General features: G+C 44.9%; 2 protein-coding genes and 1 long non-coding RNA gene across 5 annotated transcripts; 2 read left to right on the top strand and 1 right to left on the bottom strand.

Annotated features, from left to right (window-relative positions):
* Nucleotides 1–10078, top strand: adora2aa (adenosine A2a receptor a). Its single transcript, XM_062544085.1, has 2 exons — nt 1–340; nt 7841–10078. Exons 1-2 carry the CDS (start codon nt 6–8, stop codon nt 8790–8792), a joined length of 1287 nt encoding a protein of 428 aa, XP_062400069.1. The 5' UTR covers nt 1–5; the 3' UTR covers nt 8793–10078.
* A 3365-nt stretch (nt 10079–13443) lies between these two features.
* On the top strand, nt 13444–17412 carry LOC134089135 (uncharacterized). 2 transcript variants are annotated; one of them, XM_062543467.1, is made up of 5 exons: nt 13444–13566; nt 13763–13849; nt 14006–14128; nt 16552–16629; nt 17167–17412. In XM_062543467.1, the coding sequence occupies exons 1-5, from the start codon at nt 13542–13544 to the stop codon at nt 17301–17303; spliced, it is 450 nt and encodes a 149-aa protein (XP_062399451.1). In that variant the 5' UTR covers nt 13444–13541; the 3' UTR covers nt 17304–17412. The 2 variants fall into 2 exon arrangements, with proteins under 2 accessions (XP_062399451.1, XP_062399453.1); XM_062543469.1 differs by having other exon boundaries at nt 13512–13566; nt 13770–13849.
* Nucleotides 14006–17987, bottom strand: LOC134089137 (uncharacterized). Of its 2 annotated transcripts, XR_009940023.1 has the most exons (4): nt 17414–17987; nt 16535–16734; nt 16224–16329; nt 14006–14272 (listed from the first exon to the last, which is right to left on the bottom strand). It is a non-coding gene; the product is annotated as an uncharacterized LOC134089137 (long non-coding RNA). The 2 variants fall into 2 exon arrangements; XR_009940024.1 differs by lacking the exon at nt 14006–14272 and having other exon boundaries at nt 16210–16329.
* Nucleotides 17988–18070: the final 83 nt, after the last annotated feature.

Here is an 18070-nt window from a genome sequence, read left to right as displayed (position 1 = left end):
TCACCATGCCGATTGATGTCTCGTCGGTGGTCTACATCCTGCTGGAGCTCCTGATCGCCCTGTTCTCCGTGCTGGGCAACCTGCTGGTGTGCTGGGCCGTGGCGCTCAACAGCAACCTGCAGAGCATCACCAACTTCTTCGTGGTGTCGCTGGCGGTGGCGGACATCGCGGTGGGCGTGGTGGCCATCCCCTTCTCCATCGCCATCAGCACGGGCTTCTGCTCCAGCTTCTACGCCTGCCTGTTCATCGTGTGCTTCGTGCTCGTGCTCACGCAGAGCTCCATCTTCAGCCTGCTGGCCATCGCCATCGACCGCTACATCGCCATCAAGATGCCCCTTAGGCAAGACACACACACACACACACACACACACACACATCGCTATACTGTAGACCGCTACATCGCCATCAAGATCCCACTCAGGCAAGACACACACACACACACACACACACACACACACACACACACACACACACACATCACCACTACATCGCCATGAAGATTCCACTTAGGCAAGACACACACACACACACACACACACACACACACACACACACATCGCTGTAAGCCGCTACATCTAGGGTGACCACCTCCAGTAAGACAAAATGTGGGACAAGTAGCATGGTAAAGAGGGACAATGTGGGACAGACGTAATAACTTTAAACTTAAGATATATTGCCAGATCTAATTTACTAAGCAACATTTTTTTTAATCTACCGACATAAGATTAAGACACTACCTAGGCTAAAAGACAAAACATTAATTTCGCAACATCTCATCTTTATTGGGACTATCAAAATTGTCAGCTGTCCAAGGGACCAGGCATTATGCAGCTGAAAGAATGCACTCAGTGAATCAAACACACACAAAAAAATATTAGACCCACCTAGCCTAAGTTCAACCAAATATAAGGCCTATAGTCTATAGTTGAGGCTTGCATAGAAAGTTGAACTATTTCAGTGCAAATAGGTAAACCAGAATCTTTTATGATTTGCATGTTTCTTTGATGTGTTTTTTATTATCTGCCAAGGAGGTTATTTTCATCGGGGCTTGTTTGTCTGTTTGTTTGTCTGTCTGTTGGTTCGCAAGATAACTCAAAAAGTTAAGGATGGGATTTTCAGGAAAGGTCTGAAATGACCCACGGAAGAAACGATTAAATGGGAGTTATCCAGGAGGAGGCGGTTGTGTTTTCGCTTGTCCTAGGTCTGCGCTCTCGGAGTGTTTTTTTTAGTTTTGTAGGACTCACTTGCACCATGTCGCTTCACATCGTATTCTTCACGATGCCCCAGAGAAAAACGCAAATGCAAAATGCCCTCTCTGCTTCGCCGTCTACAGGTCTTTGCCAAGAGTATATGTTGCGGTCTATTCGCTAAAAGTGCATCTTCTCTTTCTCGTGGCCACACTGGCCATGGCTGCTTAATCTGACCGAAGAGCGCGCTCTCCAATTTGAGATCTTGGACAACGTTGCGGAGGCGTTCGTGCACCAGGCAACAGTTTGATTGACGTACGACTCAGCCTATCGACTAACGATTTTATTGCTCTCCTTTGAACTATTGGACATAGGCTAAGTTAACACTACGCCTGTGGGCGTATCTGTGTATTTATTTTCAATTGGCCAGGGTCGAACGAAAAAGCGGGACAGATGCTCAATTTGCGTGAGGCGGGACAAAGGGTAAAATTGCTGTACAGTACAACGTAAAGCGGGACAGGTGGTCACCCTAGCTACATCGCCATCAAGATACCCCTCAGGCAAGACACACACACACACACACACACACAAACACACACATCGCTATAGACCGCTACATCGCCATCAAGATGGCCCTCAGGCAAGAGACACACACACACACACTCACACACACATGCACACACATCACTGTAGACCGCTACACCTCAGGCAAGGAACATGCGTGCACACACACACACACACACACTCACACACACACACACACACACACCGCCATCAAGATCCCACTCAGGCAAGACACACACACACACACACACATCGTCATAGACCGCTACATCGCCATCAAGATCCCACTAAGGCAAGATAGACACACACACACACATACACATACACACACACACACACACACACACACACACACACACTCACACACACACTCACAAACATCAATGTAGACCGTTACATCGCCATCAAGATCCCACTCAGGCAAGACACACACACACGCACACATACATCGCTATAGACCGCTACATTGCCATCAAAATCCCACTTAGGCAAGACACACACACACACACACACACACATCGCTATACTGTAGACCGCTACATCGCCATCAAGATCCCACTCAGGCAAGACACACACACACATATCACAGATCCCACTCAGGCAAGACACACACACACACACACACACACACACACACACACATCACCACTACATCGCCATGAAGATTCCACTTAGGCAAGACACACACACACACACACATCACTATAGGCCGCTACATCGCCATCAAGATCCCACTCAGGGAAGACACACACATACACACACATACCCACACACACAGGTGCATAAGCCACAGCCACACTCACACAGGTACATAAAACACAGCCACTCACACACACGCACACACAGGTACAGAACACACAGCCACACACACACACACACACACACACACACACACACACACACAGGTGCATAAGCCACAGCCATACACATAATTGCAGAAAAGATACACACACACACCATGAGACAGAACACACAGATAAGCAGCCACACATACACAGCCACAAACAAACACATACACGCGTGTAGATGCATGCATGCCTGAAGCCCTGCACAAATGACAAATCGCACCAGTGCAAGTGACTGAGCAAACTCAGTATAAGCCCTGTAGAACTTGCGGGGTGTGTTGCAAAACGGGGGTTCAAGCTCGCAACGAGATGAGCTGCAACAAAACTACAGTAATTTCCTGTGTATTAGCCACATTGTGCATTTAGCCGCAGGACAGTGTTTTATGCAAATTGAAAGAAGCAAAACCACATTAATGGCATATTAACTGCCCCCCTGTATTAACTCAATGAATAAGCTGCGGCTGCAACAGCTGGCAACGACGTGCAACATTTCATTCACACCACTGCAAGTCCTTCTGCAAGTCCTTCTGCTTCTTGTCACAGATCTTTGGTGTGAATTTAGGCGCACGGGTTGAGGTCATCTCCTGTCACCATTAGAGTTTCAAAAGCCATGAGGGCTTCTTGGGGTGTTTTTGGTTGACATGCAGTGAAGGTTTTTTTACTTAAGTACTTGCTCTTCAAAATAAACCGTATGCACACTTCAGTCCTCTATGCAAGTTTTAATAGCTAGGCTGGCTATTAAAACTTGCATAAAGGACTGATGAAGTGTGCAGACAGTTACTTTGAAGATTCACAGTTTTTGTTTGTCTGGCACCTTTATCGTGAGAGCGGCTAACATTAGTTGAGAGAGTGTTATTTATGGGTTTGGAGAGTGTTATTTTATGGGTTTATGGGTTTTTCATGACGAAACAGGTCTCTGGGTCCCAGATCTGTTCCCAGATTTTCTGGTGAACACGAGACCTTTATTTTGTGCTTATTAAAGAGGCGCAGCTCAGTGATTGGAGCATTAATGCCGTGCTACTATTTTTGGGCCGACATAAGGGTCCTTGAGTCCTATGGGGACGTCCAGTCTCATCCATGTCTGCGGTGATTCCCACGGTGCTGAGTCCCAGGCTGGATATGCCCATCAATGACCATCCCAGATGGCCTCTACAGATAGCATCTCTCCCTCTCAACGTCTTCTCATCATGCTTCAGAGAGAATCGATGAATCTCAATGTCCCCCCTCACACACTCTCACACTCACAAACGTGCCTGCACCCTTTTTTGTAAGTAGCCATTTATGCACTTGTAGGCTACTCCTTGTACTGTAAGAGAATTACCATAATAATTCATAGCGTTGTGAGGTGTGAAGCACGGGGCTAAGGACGGCTGAAAGCTTGAAAAAAACATCAGTAAACATGTGTGCAACACATTTTTAGTGTCAATTTAATAATACTGTAGATCACATGTGTTGCCCCATTCCTCTTATTAACATGTTTAAACCTTAACATCTCGCAAGCTCAATCACTTATAAACAGCTAGAGTTGCAAGGCAGCTACAGTGCTACACTCTGGGGGCATGGACTTTGGGGCTCATGCTCATGGCCCTAGATTAGTGTAGCACTGTAGCTGCCTGGCTGCTCTAGCTGTTGGCTGCAGCAACTCAAGCTGGGTAGAACCAGTGTTGGGAAGGTTACTTTAGAAATGTAATGTGTTACAGTTACAAGTTACCCTGTTTAAAATGTAATAGTAGTGTAACTATTTGAACTACTTTTTCTGAGTAACGTAACTAATTACTTTTGATTACTTTTTGATTACTTTTCCGATTTTTTAATGATATATTTAGCCCCCAAATCCATGCAAAGATTTCGGCCTTTGGTCTACAGGCTGCCGAGCAGTTCTGTACAAGCGCACAAGGCAGCAAGGGCATTCAATATGAATTAGCATCACATTTTTTGTGAGGATAATATAATGATAATCATAACACGTTTACAGGCAGGCATGTAGGCCTACGCTGATGGCACTGTAGACGTGATAGAGCCTATCAGAAGGTCCCGTATCAAACTATGGCTGTGGAGGGTTATTTTACATACAATATTATTTGCAAGGTTTTGCTGAAAATATTGAGATGTAATTCAAATTGTAATTTTGAACAATTTCAAAAGTACCTGTAATTGAATTACACATTTTTCTATAGTAACTGTAATATATTACTGTTACGTTTATTTTGTAATTAAATTACATAACTCAATTACATGTAATGCGTTACTCCCCAACACTGGGTAGAACCAATTGTGTTTGGGGGGGATTGTTTGTTCTAACAGCACGCGGTGACCTCAACAAACGATGTGAACGAGCTTGATGTGAAAAATCGGCATAATTGTGACCCTGCAAAGCGAAACCAGTTTTTTCGGTAAAACGTACAAAATGAAGTTATTGTGCTCACGTGAACGGCCATAAACTAAGCTTTCCAATGATATGTACATCGAGGGTATTACACAAACTATCGCTAAGCTAACCGCATCCAAAGTTGACATGGTTCTCCTGCAATCTTCGCCGGGTTTAACAGTCAAGACGTATGGTTTTCCATAAAATTAGTTCACGATATGAAACTGTAGACTGTATACTGTCGAATTATGCGAAAACGCGAAATTCAACATTTTAACCCGGAAGTTTGTTTATTGTGGATTTTCTCAAAATAACGTTGTACACAAAACGACTGATTTTGCTTTGAATGGTCACAATTTAAGTGAGGGTTCAGGCCTTAGACCTTCTGGGGGACATCGAGATTCAGCCCATCTCTCTTAGCATCTGCCCATAAGGCTTCTGTGTATATAGATAGCATCTCTCTTACCATCTCACCATGAGGCTTTTACAGATATCTCTCTTAGCATATGCCCATAAGGCTTCTGCATATACGTAGATAGCATCTCTCTTACCATCTCACCATGAGGCTTTTACAGATATCTTTCTTAGCAGCCATCTCCCCATCATGCTTTAGGAATCTTCACTAACCTTCCTCAGGTCTTCAGGTCAACTATTCTTGAAGTTGGTACAGCTATGCTAGGTCAACGATTCCCCTATTACAAGTTTGTTTACCATCAAATTGGCTTCGTAAAGATTATATTAAAGGTGCTCTATGCGATGTTGGGATCGACATGGTAGAGAACGGGAGCATGACAAAGAGTCCTATGCCCTCAGGGCCCTATATTCCCCAGTGAAAGGGTCCTGTGTTCCCAGGGTCCTATATTCCCATGGTCCTGTTTCCTGGGCCTTGTCTTCTTTGTGTTCCTTTGATTACTGGCTTTGAGTAATCCTGTGTTTCACATCACAACATTATGAATTGTTGGTAATTCCCTTGGCTGAAGTCTGCACACCCACTACGCTACCACCTTTACAATTCTACAGATACCAGCTCTAAGCATCTACTGTACTGTACTCATCAGGACTGCAGATTAACCTGGCCACGCTCATCTAGATCTCCTTTCAGGGAGATACAAGTCTGGAACACCATAAATTCACTAGGCGAAGTAGGAAGTAACGCAAAGTCTACACCAGTCGCCATGGTAGTGTTTAAAACGTATTCCAATCGTGAATCCCCAGTGAATGAGTCTGGCTTTAATCAGGCTATCTACAGAGAACATAGCAGGCATCAGTATGATAACCGCCTTATTGGCTGGCGGTCAGTTCCCTTTCATCCTCGATCTACAGACCAAGGAGGAGGGGCTTTCAGTACTACCTGCGCTAAGACATTAGATGGAATGTGTGTGTGCGTGTTTCTGTGCGTGTGTGAGTGTGTTTATCTGTGTTTGTGTGTGTGAGAGAGAGTGTAAGAGAGAGAGAGAGAGAGAGAGAGAGAGAGAGTCTGTGTCTCCCATCAGCGTGAGCGAGTGCGTTCCCTGTGGCCTGCCGCTGTTTTCTCAGTGTTTCTCACTGAACTTTAACATCCTGAGAATGCGACTGCAGCAGGCCATCGGCCTCAGCTGGACTCCCACACCGAGAGCGGAGCGGAGCAGAGCAGAGCAGAGCAGAGGCTGAAAATAGCCGCTCTCGCTCCAGCACTGACATTTCAGACAGCATTCCGTACTTTTATTATACCGATGAGACCCAGGTCCTAGCAGATTGGAAGAGCACATTTTTAACTCTCCTAGGCAATGTGTGTTTGAAAGCTGGGCGTTTGATTCGGTCTGGGTGCCGTCTTTGGAAGTGAAAGTGTAGTTTATGTCACCAGGGGCCTATAGGCTAGGATGTCTCCCCAGTGGCTTGTGTCAGCCATCTTGGTTGGCTTTTTACACCAATCCATCGTAGTTCTTGTGCATGAGAAAATCATCATTGGCTTCATTCTGATGATCAAAAGAAGCAACGGGAGACTAGAATATTCTATTCTGAATTTGCTCAATGTCCTCAGAGTGACTCTAGGTTCCCAGAAAAGCGCCACAGCAGAAAAATGCGCTTGCAAGATGTTTCATGGGACATCAGACTGGACTAATTCCAACCCCATAACGTCATGCCGCCAGCAACATCTGTGCAAGACCGCAAAAAGAGAACACAATCAGAGAAGCTAACAACAGCCCGAAGCATAATCACCTTCACTACTGTGTGATGCTGTGGGCTCAGTAATTGCATATCAACCTTGGGCGATGTGGCGTACAGTACGTTGATATTCTGATGAGAAATGGCGAGATCACTGTATGAAAAATATATAGGAAAAATATTTCTACAATGTTTAAATTTCAGTATTTATTTCTAATATTAAGAAATGTTAACCCATTATGTTGTCATATACAGTGCAACCGGAAAGTATTCAGACCCTTTCAAGTTTTCCACATTTGTTATGTTTTAGGCTCAGGCTAAGCTTAGGCTTTGTTATGTTTCTTTTCTCTCTTCAATCTACACACAACAGTCCAACACTCCTGTTGCACTGTATCTAAATAGATGTGTTCGACTGAAATAAAGAACAGTTTGCACACACAGTTATGCAAATGCTAAGATGCATATAAAAAATATACATAAAAAAAACTGCACACAGACAGATGGTTAAACATTTTAATTTACAGTACAGTATCGTTATTATTGCGATACTACTAACTCTTTTGATATGGAAGAATTATCACTAATTTGATTTACATAATCGCTAATTTTAATTTACATAATTGTAATAATTCTTCCATATCATTAGAATGACAGCCCCTTTTAGAATCTAGAAGCCCAATCTGTCCTCTGTAGCCCTGCTGATTGCATCTCCATCTCTTCTCCGTCTGCAGGTATAACGGCCTGGTGACGGGACAGCGCGCCAAAGGCATCATCGCCGTGTGCTGGGTCCTCTCCGTGGTCATTGGCCTCACGCCCATGCTGGGTTGGCACAAAGTGACCCCAGAAATGCCCACCTCCATCTCCAACTCCAGCTCCAGCTGCCCCGAGGGCATGATGCACTGCCTGTTTGAGGAGGTGGTGGTGATGGACTACATGGTCTACTTCAACTTCTTCGCCTGCGTGCTGCTGCCCCTGCTGCTCATGCTGGGCATCTACCTGTGCATCTTCATGGCGGCGCGGCGGCAGCTCAAGTGCATCGAGCAGAAGGCGGCGTCGTGCGAGCACCGCTCGCGCTCCACGCTGCAGCGGGAGGTCCAGGCGGCCAAGTCGCTGGCCATCATCGTGGGCCTGTTCGCCGTGTGCTGGCTCCCGCTGCACATCATCAACTGCTTCACGCTCTTCTGCCCGCGGTGTGCCCACGCGCCCGCCCCGGTCATGTACATCGCCATCCTCCTCTCGCACGCCAACTCCGTGGTCAACCCCTTCATCTACGCCTACCGCATACGCGAGTTCCGCCACACCTTCCGCCGGATCGTGCGCCACCACGTCCTTGGTTGGCGCGAGCCGCTGCCGAGCTCGAGCGGCATGAGCACGCGGGCGTCCACCCGCACCAGCGTCGCCGACACCTGCAGCCTGAAGGTCAACGGCCGCGACCTCTACGTGGAGCGCAGCAGCAGCAGCAGCTGCGAGAGCACTGAGCCAGCAGGGGGCGCTAGACCTGACCCAGACCAGCCCTGGACAGAACCAGGCCCACACTGGCCTCCCCTCATGGCCCCTGCCACTGCCCCCCTCTCTGACAATGCCACACAAGCCAGCATATTGCTGCAGTCCCGGAACAGCAGACAGGGCGGCGATCTTTCCCCTACTGCTCAGGGCAACCTCCAGCTCCAACCCTTCACCTAACAGTAACCCTGGCCTTAATAGGGGGCCGCGGCTGATAACGTCTGGCTGGTCGATGAGCATCTGTAGCTCCTGTCAGTGCGCTGTTTGCAGCTCCGCCAACACAGACGGACATCCGTTGGCTAGTTTGGAGCCATCGGGAAACAGCTTGCTCTAACTGGATGTTTAGCTTGCCTATTGTTCCTAAGAAGCACAGAGTAATCATCCAATATTCCTGTAAGGAGATACAATCCTGGTACTTAGTGTTTTGCCTGGAGGACTGGATCTATAAACACCACAACCAAAAGGATTGATAATGCCCGTCATTTGCAACTTGTTATCAAACACATTCTTGATTAGAAGTAGATATATTATACACTGTCTTTAGTGAGCAAGAATAGTTCAGAAATTGTAAGCTAGGACCACTTTGTTTACGCTTTAATGTAGACAATGTAATGTACTATGCATACGGCAATGACGGTGGGCAGTCATTGCCGTATGCATAGTAGTGCATCATTTTTCCTACCACACAGGCAAAGTGACCCAACAAGACTCAACAGACAGTCGGCATCACAACGTGTGCTTTGAAGTTGGCCACGTGTGCATTGCATTCACTCTTACCTAGTCAACAGGGGGCGCTACTCCGGGCACTCAGGGCTCCTTCAACTCAGCGTACATCGGCCACCAACTGCAGCTGGCTGAGCTTTCCTGAGGCAGGTTCTAACTCCGTTGCTCTCTGGGACTGCCCATGCTATTAGCCCTGTTGAAGTCAATGACTGCATGTGTCAAAGCAGAGGGGGGGACAGCAGGATTCTAAAGTGAAGACAGTTAAGTGTTGTGCATTTAAATTCAGATGCTGCCCGTGCCTCCACTCTCAAGTCAGAACCTTGGCATTCTAGTGAGGCACGGGAGGCTAAGCAGGCACTGATTCTGAACATTCTAATGCCACCTGGGAATATTAGGGACCGTCCCCTGTGATTGCGTTGTTTTTCCGACTGTACGCGTTCATGTGCAAGGAGGAGATGCCGATTTCAAGCAACAAGATCGGTAAATTCCCAAGTTCACATTAAAGTTGTCGGACATGAATGTCCACATGGACTACAAAGGAACTACAACATGATGATAAAAGTACAACAAGCCCACAACTGGGCAACTCTATTAGCAAACTCTTCCCCTAGCCTCCAATCAGTTAGTCCCACATGGGGTGACGATGGCGTTTTCACTGGGAAAAATGTTTCATGCATGTTATTCCAATGATAAGGAGCTGCAGAATGGAGAATGCTTGAACTCATGATCACTTGTGTCACCACTGCACTGCAACCATGATTAAAACAAATGTCAGGCGCTTCATGGAATGCCTGCACCCAGTTCATTGTCATGCAGAATTATTTGGCTCATGTTTTCATTTACTCACCACTAGATATTGCTAGATATTAGAGATTAATTAACATGGAAGTGTTTGTCTTTGATACAGCACTGTGTCTAGGTAAAGTATCTGCTTGTACCTGTTCATTCAGTCTCTCGGCCTGAGGCCTCTCCCTGTGGACTGGAATTTCAAGAGATTTGGGGATCTGAGTTGTGTAGAGTTTCTCATATGAACTCTAGGTTACATAGAGGGCAGTCGATAGTCTGTAGGTAGAGAAGTCGATAGTCTGTAGGTTACACAGAGAGTAGTCTGTAGGTTACGTAGAGAGCAGTAGATAGTCTGTAGGTTAGATAGAGAGCAGTAGATAGTCTGTAGGTTACAGAGCAGTACTGTAGATAGTCTGTAGGTTACATCAGATAGTCTGTTAGAGAGCAGTAGATACTGTAGTCTGTAGGTTAAATAGAGAGCAGTAGATAGTCTGTAGGTTACATAGAGAGCAGTAGATAGTCTGTAGGTTAGATAGAGATAGTCTGTAGGTTAGATAGAGAGCAGTTGGTAGTCTGGAGACAGTCTGTACTGGGGGATACTGAGAGTGGTGGACAGTCTGTAGTGGACAAGGAGAGTAGATAGTCCATGTATCCCCAACAGATAGAGTGAGGAAGTGTAGAGTGAGCTAGAGGATGGCTTTATCAGACAGGATTGAACTGGAGTAATCAAGGCTGTATTCCTGTGGGGAAGGAGATTGTTGCATAGAGACAGTTGTTTTGTCAACAGACAGCACCAACAGGAATGTTGGTGGACATTATAGAGTAATATCAAATCAAACCTGCATGGAACCGGACAATAATTGGCATTTCCTTATTACGTTATTAATGTTCACTGGTCATTTGATGGGATATCCTCCAGTCATTTAATCTCTGTAATGTCATGTTGTTTTTGTGTGATCCATGTATTTTACGCAAACAAATGAATAGGAACTCACTGCATTTTCCTTGGGGGTGGTTTGCAGAGAATTATATACTGTATGTTTTTTCTCATTTCTACATACAGTATGATGTACAGCTATGCACCTCTATCTCACCTCGTGTTTTCTTCCCATCATTAATTGGTAAACTTCCCTGTCCAGTTCTGGTGACCAGTCAGTAGGGTCACTAAGTGATCTGTGTGAGGCTGTAGAAATTGTTTTTTTAATTTCTCAGAAAGATGGGTGAAAAGACAGATGGTGTTGTTGTTGGGGAGAGGGGGAGTGTAGTGGTCTGCCCCTTGGGACATTCTCCCTCTTCTACTCATGCCTCCAGTCACGCACGGCAGTGTCCCCTCAACTTCCTGCTGCTCTTCAGCCATCCCCTGGAATCAAGGGGGCCAACAAGTCAGCACTCAGTACCGACAGAATACCCCAGAAAACGCACCGTGGCATTCTGGAACATTCCAAAGAACTCCAAAACACATGGAAACAGCAAACAACACTCCAGAAAATCCCCAAAAACTCCTCCACACATAAAAGCTGTCAGGAGCATAAGAGCTCCACAACAAACAAAAGGCTCTAGTCCATGAACCACAAATAGAATTTCTACATAGGACTGTATATGGGCTTTCGCCATGACAGTTTCTCTGCATTGGGTAAAAAAAAAACGTGTTGTGGCATTGTGGCGATGAGAAAGCCTGTAACCAATCATTAGGTCTATGAATGACTCATTGTGATTAGAACAGCTCTGCCCACTCAAGCAGCACAGCACGGGGACGGTGCTTTGACCTCCCGTCCGAATGAACCGTTGCAGCGGGAGAGGAGGGAGAGCCGTGGCTAGACGCCAGAATGGGCACCACTAACAGAGGGATGCCCCTCCAACACCCCACAGTGGGCTGCGAGGGGGCAACGCAAGTTCAGGATGTCCACCGAACACCAGAGGGGGCAAAGAAAGTTCAGCTTGGGAACCAACTGTCCTGGACAGTCAGTCTGAGCAATGGAGGAAGAGTGCTAATGTCTGACTGAACAACTAACTCCTCAGGCTATAGATAGCATTCAGTAACACACAGAGCCATGGTCTGTGTCTGCTCAGAGGCTATGCATGCAGAGGATGGCAAACATTAGTAAAAGAGTCAATAATTCCTTTCATATACAGTATGTGTAGATATAGGTCATCTTTAATGTCCCAGAGGGATATGTATGCATTCACATGTCTGTACCTATTCCATACATAGGCATATAGCATACAGAGACAGAGATAGTCACATCACAGCAAATAACATACCACATTAACACGAGTGATTGTGGATTGGCGCTGCAGTCCTAGCGGGTTAGCCTGTGAAGTTCAGCAATTAGATTAAATTAGATTAGATTCAACGTTATTGTCTTTGTGCAGACTACAAGTAGGCTACAAAGACAACAAAATGCAGTATGCGTTTAACCAGAAGTACAAAAAAGCAGAAAAGTGCAATGTGATATACAAAGTATAGGCCGGTGGTGCATAATGCGTATAGCATTGTAAGAGTAGAACGAATAATATAGATACTGACTGTATATACAGTGTTAATGTCCAAAGGGGCAAAATGTCTGCTGAAACAAACAAGCTCTTTCCCATCTTAACGCCTTGTGTCTGTGGCCATGTGCTGGCCATTGGCAGCGGTGTGAACAGTGGATTCAGGGGGAGATCAGGGTCCTCTGCTGTTGCTTGCACTAGATGTGTGGAGGATCAGTCATGTCTGTCACATAATCATGCACTCTGACTGAAGTGTGGCCTGATTATGCAGCCTATTCATGCAACCTGTTCATGCAGCCTCATTGTGCAGCCTCATCGTGCAACCTCCTCATCCATCATATCTGGTCTTATCATGCAGCCTATTAGACTGCGGTCTGTCCTCCCAAGGCAACTTAAGTGCTTTTAAGTGAAGTCCAGAGCAGCAGACAGCCTGTGTGCAAACTCCATGGAGACTAACCACACTGTGTTTCCTCATAAAAGATCTCTGTTTCACACCAGAGCGGGGCTACAGTACTAAACCACGTTAGTAAATATAGCTCACCATATCAGTCTGCTTTTTCTCCGATATTGGTCTCGTGGGGTTTGTGCTCCCTTGTCCTGTAATATGATCTGTGTGGTTTTTTTTTTATTATTGTTTATTTTTCTGAGGGACTGTAAACTCTGTCGTACACTGCACTGCACTGTCACAGTGCCACAGCAGCAGCTATTCAGGGCCACCTTCCCTTCAGTCAGAGCCAAGCTCTCGTCTCTAAGCAGGCTGTCGTCAACAACACTGATTTAACACCCCCCTATTGTTAACGTGCCCTTGTAAACTCATACTCTGCCCACCCGCCCTGACGGCAGGGAGAGGTGTGTGAGGGTGTACACACACACACACACACACACACACAGGATGGATAGAGAGTGTGTGCCTGCGGACGCACAGTAGAGATGTTCATCACTGTGCTGCATGGTGGTGAGTATGCACTCGTGTGTGTGTGTGTGTGTGTGTGTGTGTGTGTGTATGGGGTGAGGGACTCGCTGTACCGGGATCATCATAGCACTGTTCTTGACACATTTATCAGATCTTCAACCAGAGACTGTGATGAAGTGTTTCAAAGGAGACTTTTTGATAATGTTATTAATACAACTGAACTCTAATGTGTTTTGAGAGGGAAGAGTGGAACTCTTCAACCTTGACTGCAGGATCATGAACTTCATCCACTCTTTGAAAGAACGATGCCAAGTGGATCCACAAGGTGATTTCTATACCTGTAAATATGCTCTGTACACAGTGTGGATCTGAGGAGTGTGGATTTTATTAATATGGGATCTATACAGGATTTGATTAGTCTGTCAATGTGATCTCTAGACCATGTGGATCTGATTAGTCTGTATGTAAATGTGATCTCTAGACCATGTGGATCTGATGGATAAGTGTGGGGAGCTGATGGGTCTGCCGGAGAGTGAGCAGAGCCTGGACTCGACCTGCACTCTTCTGCGGGAGAGACAAACCTACATCCTCATGCTGGCGAGAGGTGAGTCTTGTTTCCTTTAGTCTGGACCGTCCTCTTCTTCGTCTGCTGTGTGTCTGGACCGTCCTCTTCTTTGTCTGCTGTGTTAGTCCTCTAACGGTAAAGGACAACTGACACAGTACTGGAGAATGTTGTAGTCCCTCATCCCTGCATACCATAAGGCAGGGATTTGTATGCACGCACACACACACACACACACACACAGCTGTTTATCATGACACAGTCTCACAATATGATGCCAGTGAAATGCTAAAGAGATATTCAAAATAGTCAGTCAGATTTGACAAAAATAATCATTATGATTAATGCAGAAGTGCCATTCACCCTGAACCACTGAAATGATTTTGGAAACAGTGTTTTAATGTAGCCTACAAGAGTTTAGTGTTGCTTTAAGACCAACAGACATTGCACTTACTCAAAGCCTTCAACTTGGTGAGGTTGGTGCAAAGTACATATTATCAAGATATATGGCTGACTCAACTAACGTTAGCTGTGGGACTGTAGTTGCATATGGACCAACATCAGTTGCATCAGTTAGCACTTCTGTGGGTGAGCCAACCAAAACCATCGAACATCGAACGGTCTTACCAAAAGGGAACTAACAGAGCTATTCCTTGGAAATATGTGGTAGTTCTTACCTAATTATAACCGACCTAAACAACCTGTCTGTTTTGCGCAAGGACTTTTTTTTTCAAACTGTATGCCATCACACACACACACACACACACACACACACACACACACACATACACACACACACACAGACACACACACACACACACACAGCAACAAACATTGATACTGGTAACAGATCTAAACTGAATTAAGAATACAATTGCCATGGAGACATTTTCAACTTGCTAGTTTGCTGCAGTTTGCTGTAATGACTGTGATATTGCTTATGCCTAGTGCTCAGTGTAACTGGTGTAAGAGTGCTGTCCTATTGAACGAGAATGTTTTTTCCATATCCACTCTCAAATGACTATCACATGTTGTTAGGGAAAAATATGTAATTTCAAAAATCTATCACAAATGTATGTGGATATCCCTGGATATTTTAAGTGGTTATATAAATCGTGATGCTTTTTAAGTGGGTATACTGCAGAACTGTGTAGCCTATTACATGGAATATTCCACTGGCCTATCCTACTGTACATATTGAAAATGCAATGGCACAAACGTTTCTTGAATGACAATCACAACTGATAATGTAGACATAGTCCACTGATAGGTCTAAGTGAAGTGCACTTATTTGGAGAGCTAAACACGAGACTACATGGCTGATGAAGCATTGAGCCAGGCCAATGGCCATAGACAGACTTTTCCAAAACATCCAGGCCAGTCCGCTCCTGCGGTAAGGTAATAATGGATATTGAACATAGGTCTGTGCAATGACATTCGACACTGGAGGACACTGGAAAGGAACTAAGGTCTGCATGCTCTGAGTTGGCCCGTATAAATGCTTTTCAAATGATACTTTTTAAAGGTGACATTCTTTTATCCAAACGGAGGTGAGACTTTCTCTTGGTCACCTGCATGCGCAGTCATCTGAACCTGCCACCCTCATCTGTCCTGCAGTAATGGGTGCCGTGTGCAACAATGTTGTCTTTGACAACCGTATGTTTGCATTCTGTCTGATGACCTGGGATTACAGTTGTGTCAGGAGAGCTTCCCTCCCTTTATAATCAATATTGACTCAGTGAGTGTAGTTAGCGAACTGGAATCATCCCCCCTTGTTTTCATTCAAAAAGTGAAAGTGTCCTGAGTAACGCTGAGATGTGGACATAACAATCTTTCACCTGCTTGGTATGACGGGGCAGCATGAAAGGTGTAATCATCTTGTCCACGGATAGAGCTTATGTGGTTTTGTTCACTCCCATCTTACTTGTACACAGCTGTGTTGTTAACAACACAGTAAGGATAGATTGATATAGGCATATGTATAATAATAAAAAATAATTAAAAAAAACATAAAAAAAACATAAACATCATTTACCTACAACATCAGTATCAGTAACCTATCACATGGTTAAATCAATACCAAACTTAACGTTGTCCAAACAATTTAAAGACTGTTTTTAATATACATAATATTTACCAGCACAGCCGTTGGATTTCACTGAATGTTCGGTGCGGTGACTTGAACATTTTGTTAGTATCCGTCATCTCACTTATACTTTTCAATCACCTTTGAACGGAGACACCTGAGAAATGCACATGGTTTAGTTAAATAAATACTTTAATTCCAGTTTGAAAAGCTTAGGCCTTCACTTAATAAAATTTTTTTAAAGCCATCCTTTAGCCTACGTGTATTCTGAATAACACATTTAAATTGTAACTGTATTTAATACAGTTACTTTCATTTTGTGTTTTAAATGCATAATCCCAATGTATTCCATTGCTTCTCACCACTGCCTTGTCCATAGGTTCTTCTGAAGGAGCTGAGGTCCAGAGGTACGTCCCACTGCTTGCTGACGTGGGCAGGATGCATCCGGAGCTAGCAGGTAAGGAAGCACCTCCACACATACTGGGTGCTTCTCATTCGTCCTCTTATCTATCCTCCCTTCCTTCCTTCCTCGGTCCTCTGGGTCATTCCCACTGAACTGGGACTGAGGAAGTAGGGGAGGATAGATAATGTTTCATTTATTAGGCTAAGGTTTATGGCCATTTCTCTGAAGTTATTGTCCCTTTATGAGTAGACTACTGATACACAAAGCAACTTTTTGAGCAATGTTTCCAGGCAATGTTCCATCACATTGTGGCTCTGCCACATTCCCATTGTTATTGGGTGACATTTTTGTGTCTTTCCAGTTTGAAGAGAATTTTAATCAATAGGCAAAATAAAAGGTCCTTAAGATCATCCAATCGGAACATAGCGAACTGGTTATGGCTGCTCAGCAACATTGTTCAAAAGGTTATTCCATACATCATCAAAGATGATTTAGCATAAGGAAGTTAATCAACTGCCACTAGTATCAATATCTTAATTGTACTGTAGGCCTAGGTCATGTACTGTAACATTTTACTGTCTTGTCTTCTAGATGTGCTGCGGAAGCTTTCAAACCCTTCAAAAGAGAATGACAAAAAGCTTGGTGCACCCAGAAGAGGACAGCAAACACATACCAGAAACCGACCAAACGCAAGTGTGAAGAAAAATGCCTCAACACCCAGAAGCTAACAGCTACCTGTCACCTGTTTGGACTGATGTTATGTTATATGGAATTTTGCATATGCTTTTGTCAAAACTAGCATAAACACTATACTTTCAAATAAAGTCAAAACGCTTACATAAACACGTGTCTTCTTTGGCTGATTGAAACCCATAGGCCTATGTGCTGCTCCTGTATTTTGAATTTTCTGCAGGTCTCACTACACAAGCAGAGGCCTTAACAATGCCTTTATTGCATTGTCCAGTTGAGAAGGGCATGGTCTGCACAAGAGGTTGTGTGGCATGTAGACTGCCTATTAGATCTGGGTAGAGTGGCAGTAGCATTAAATGTTGTGAGTTCGATCATTGGAGATCATCGTTGTGCCCTGAGCAAAGCACTTCACTCCGAATTGCCCCAAACAGTCGTTTTTGGATAAGCGACAGTTAGGCCTATTGCAAAAAAAACTGGACTAGGACTGGACTCCCGTTTAGACAGGGCTGCATGCATGCAGAGAAATTTCCGTCAGTGAACCAAGCTGATGCTGATCTGTTGGGGAATAGACCCTATGACAAACAATTGACAATAATGTCATGAAATGCGGTTTTATAGTAGGCTAGGGCCTAGTCTAGTCTGGTCATTCTTTTTATTTTCAATTCTCGGAACGAGTGAGCGGTAGGCCCACAAGGCCTTTAGCCGGAGGTGGTCGGGACAGGGGTTGCATAATAATAAAAAAGAGGCTGAAGTCTGTCTTGTTCAATCAGTAACGTTTCAAAACAGGTAACACGAGTAGGCTACA

The sequence above is a fragment of the Sardina pilchardus genome, chromosome 8, assembly GCF_963854185.1.
Source record: "Sardina pilchardus chromosome 8, fSarPil1.1, whole genome shotgun sequence".
In the NCBI taxonomy this organism is placed as follows: domain Eukaryota; kingdom Metazoa; phylum Chordata; class Actinopteri; order Clupeiformes; family Clupeidae; genus Sardina; species Sardina pilchardus.
This window is presented reverse-complemented; position numbering and strand designations above follow the sequence as displayed.

What these genes read in the sequence shown, in the direction of transcription:
- LOC134089135 (XM_062543467.1), top strand. Translation starts at nt 13,542, where the DNA reads ATGTTCATCACTGTGCTGCATGGTG. An exon ending in CATCACTGTGCTGCATGGTG is followed by an intron (nt 13,567 to 13,762) that starts GTGAGTATGCAC and finishes ATGTGTTTTGAG; the next exon opens with AGGGAAGAGTGGAACTCTTC. An exon ending in GATGCATCCGGAGCTAGCAG is followed by an intron (nt 16,630 to 17,166) that starts GTAAGGAAGCAC and finishes CTTGTCTTCTAG; the next exon opens with ATGTGCTGCGGAAGCTTTCA.
- adora2aa (XM_062544085.1), top strand. Translation starts at nt 6, where the DNA reads ATGCCGATTGATGTCTCGTCGGTGGTCTACATCCTGCTGGAGCTCCTG. An exon ending in GCCATCAAGATGCCCCTTAG is followed by an intron (nt 341 to 7,840) that starts GCAAGACACACA and finishes CTCCGTCTGCAG; the next exon opens with GTATAACGGCCTGGTGACGG.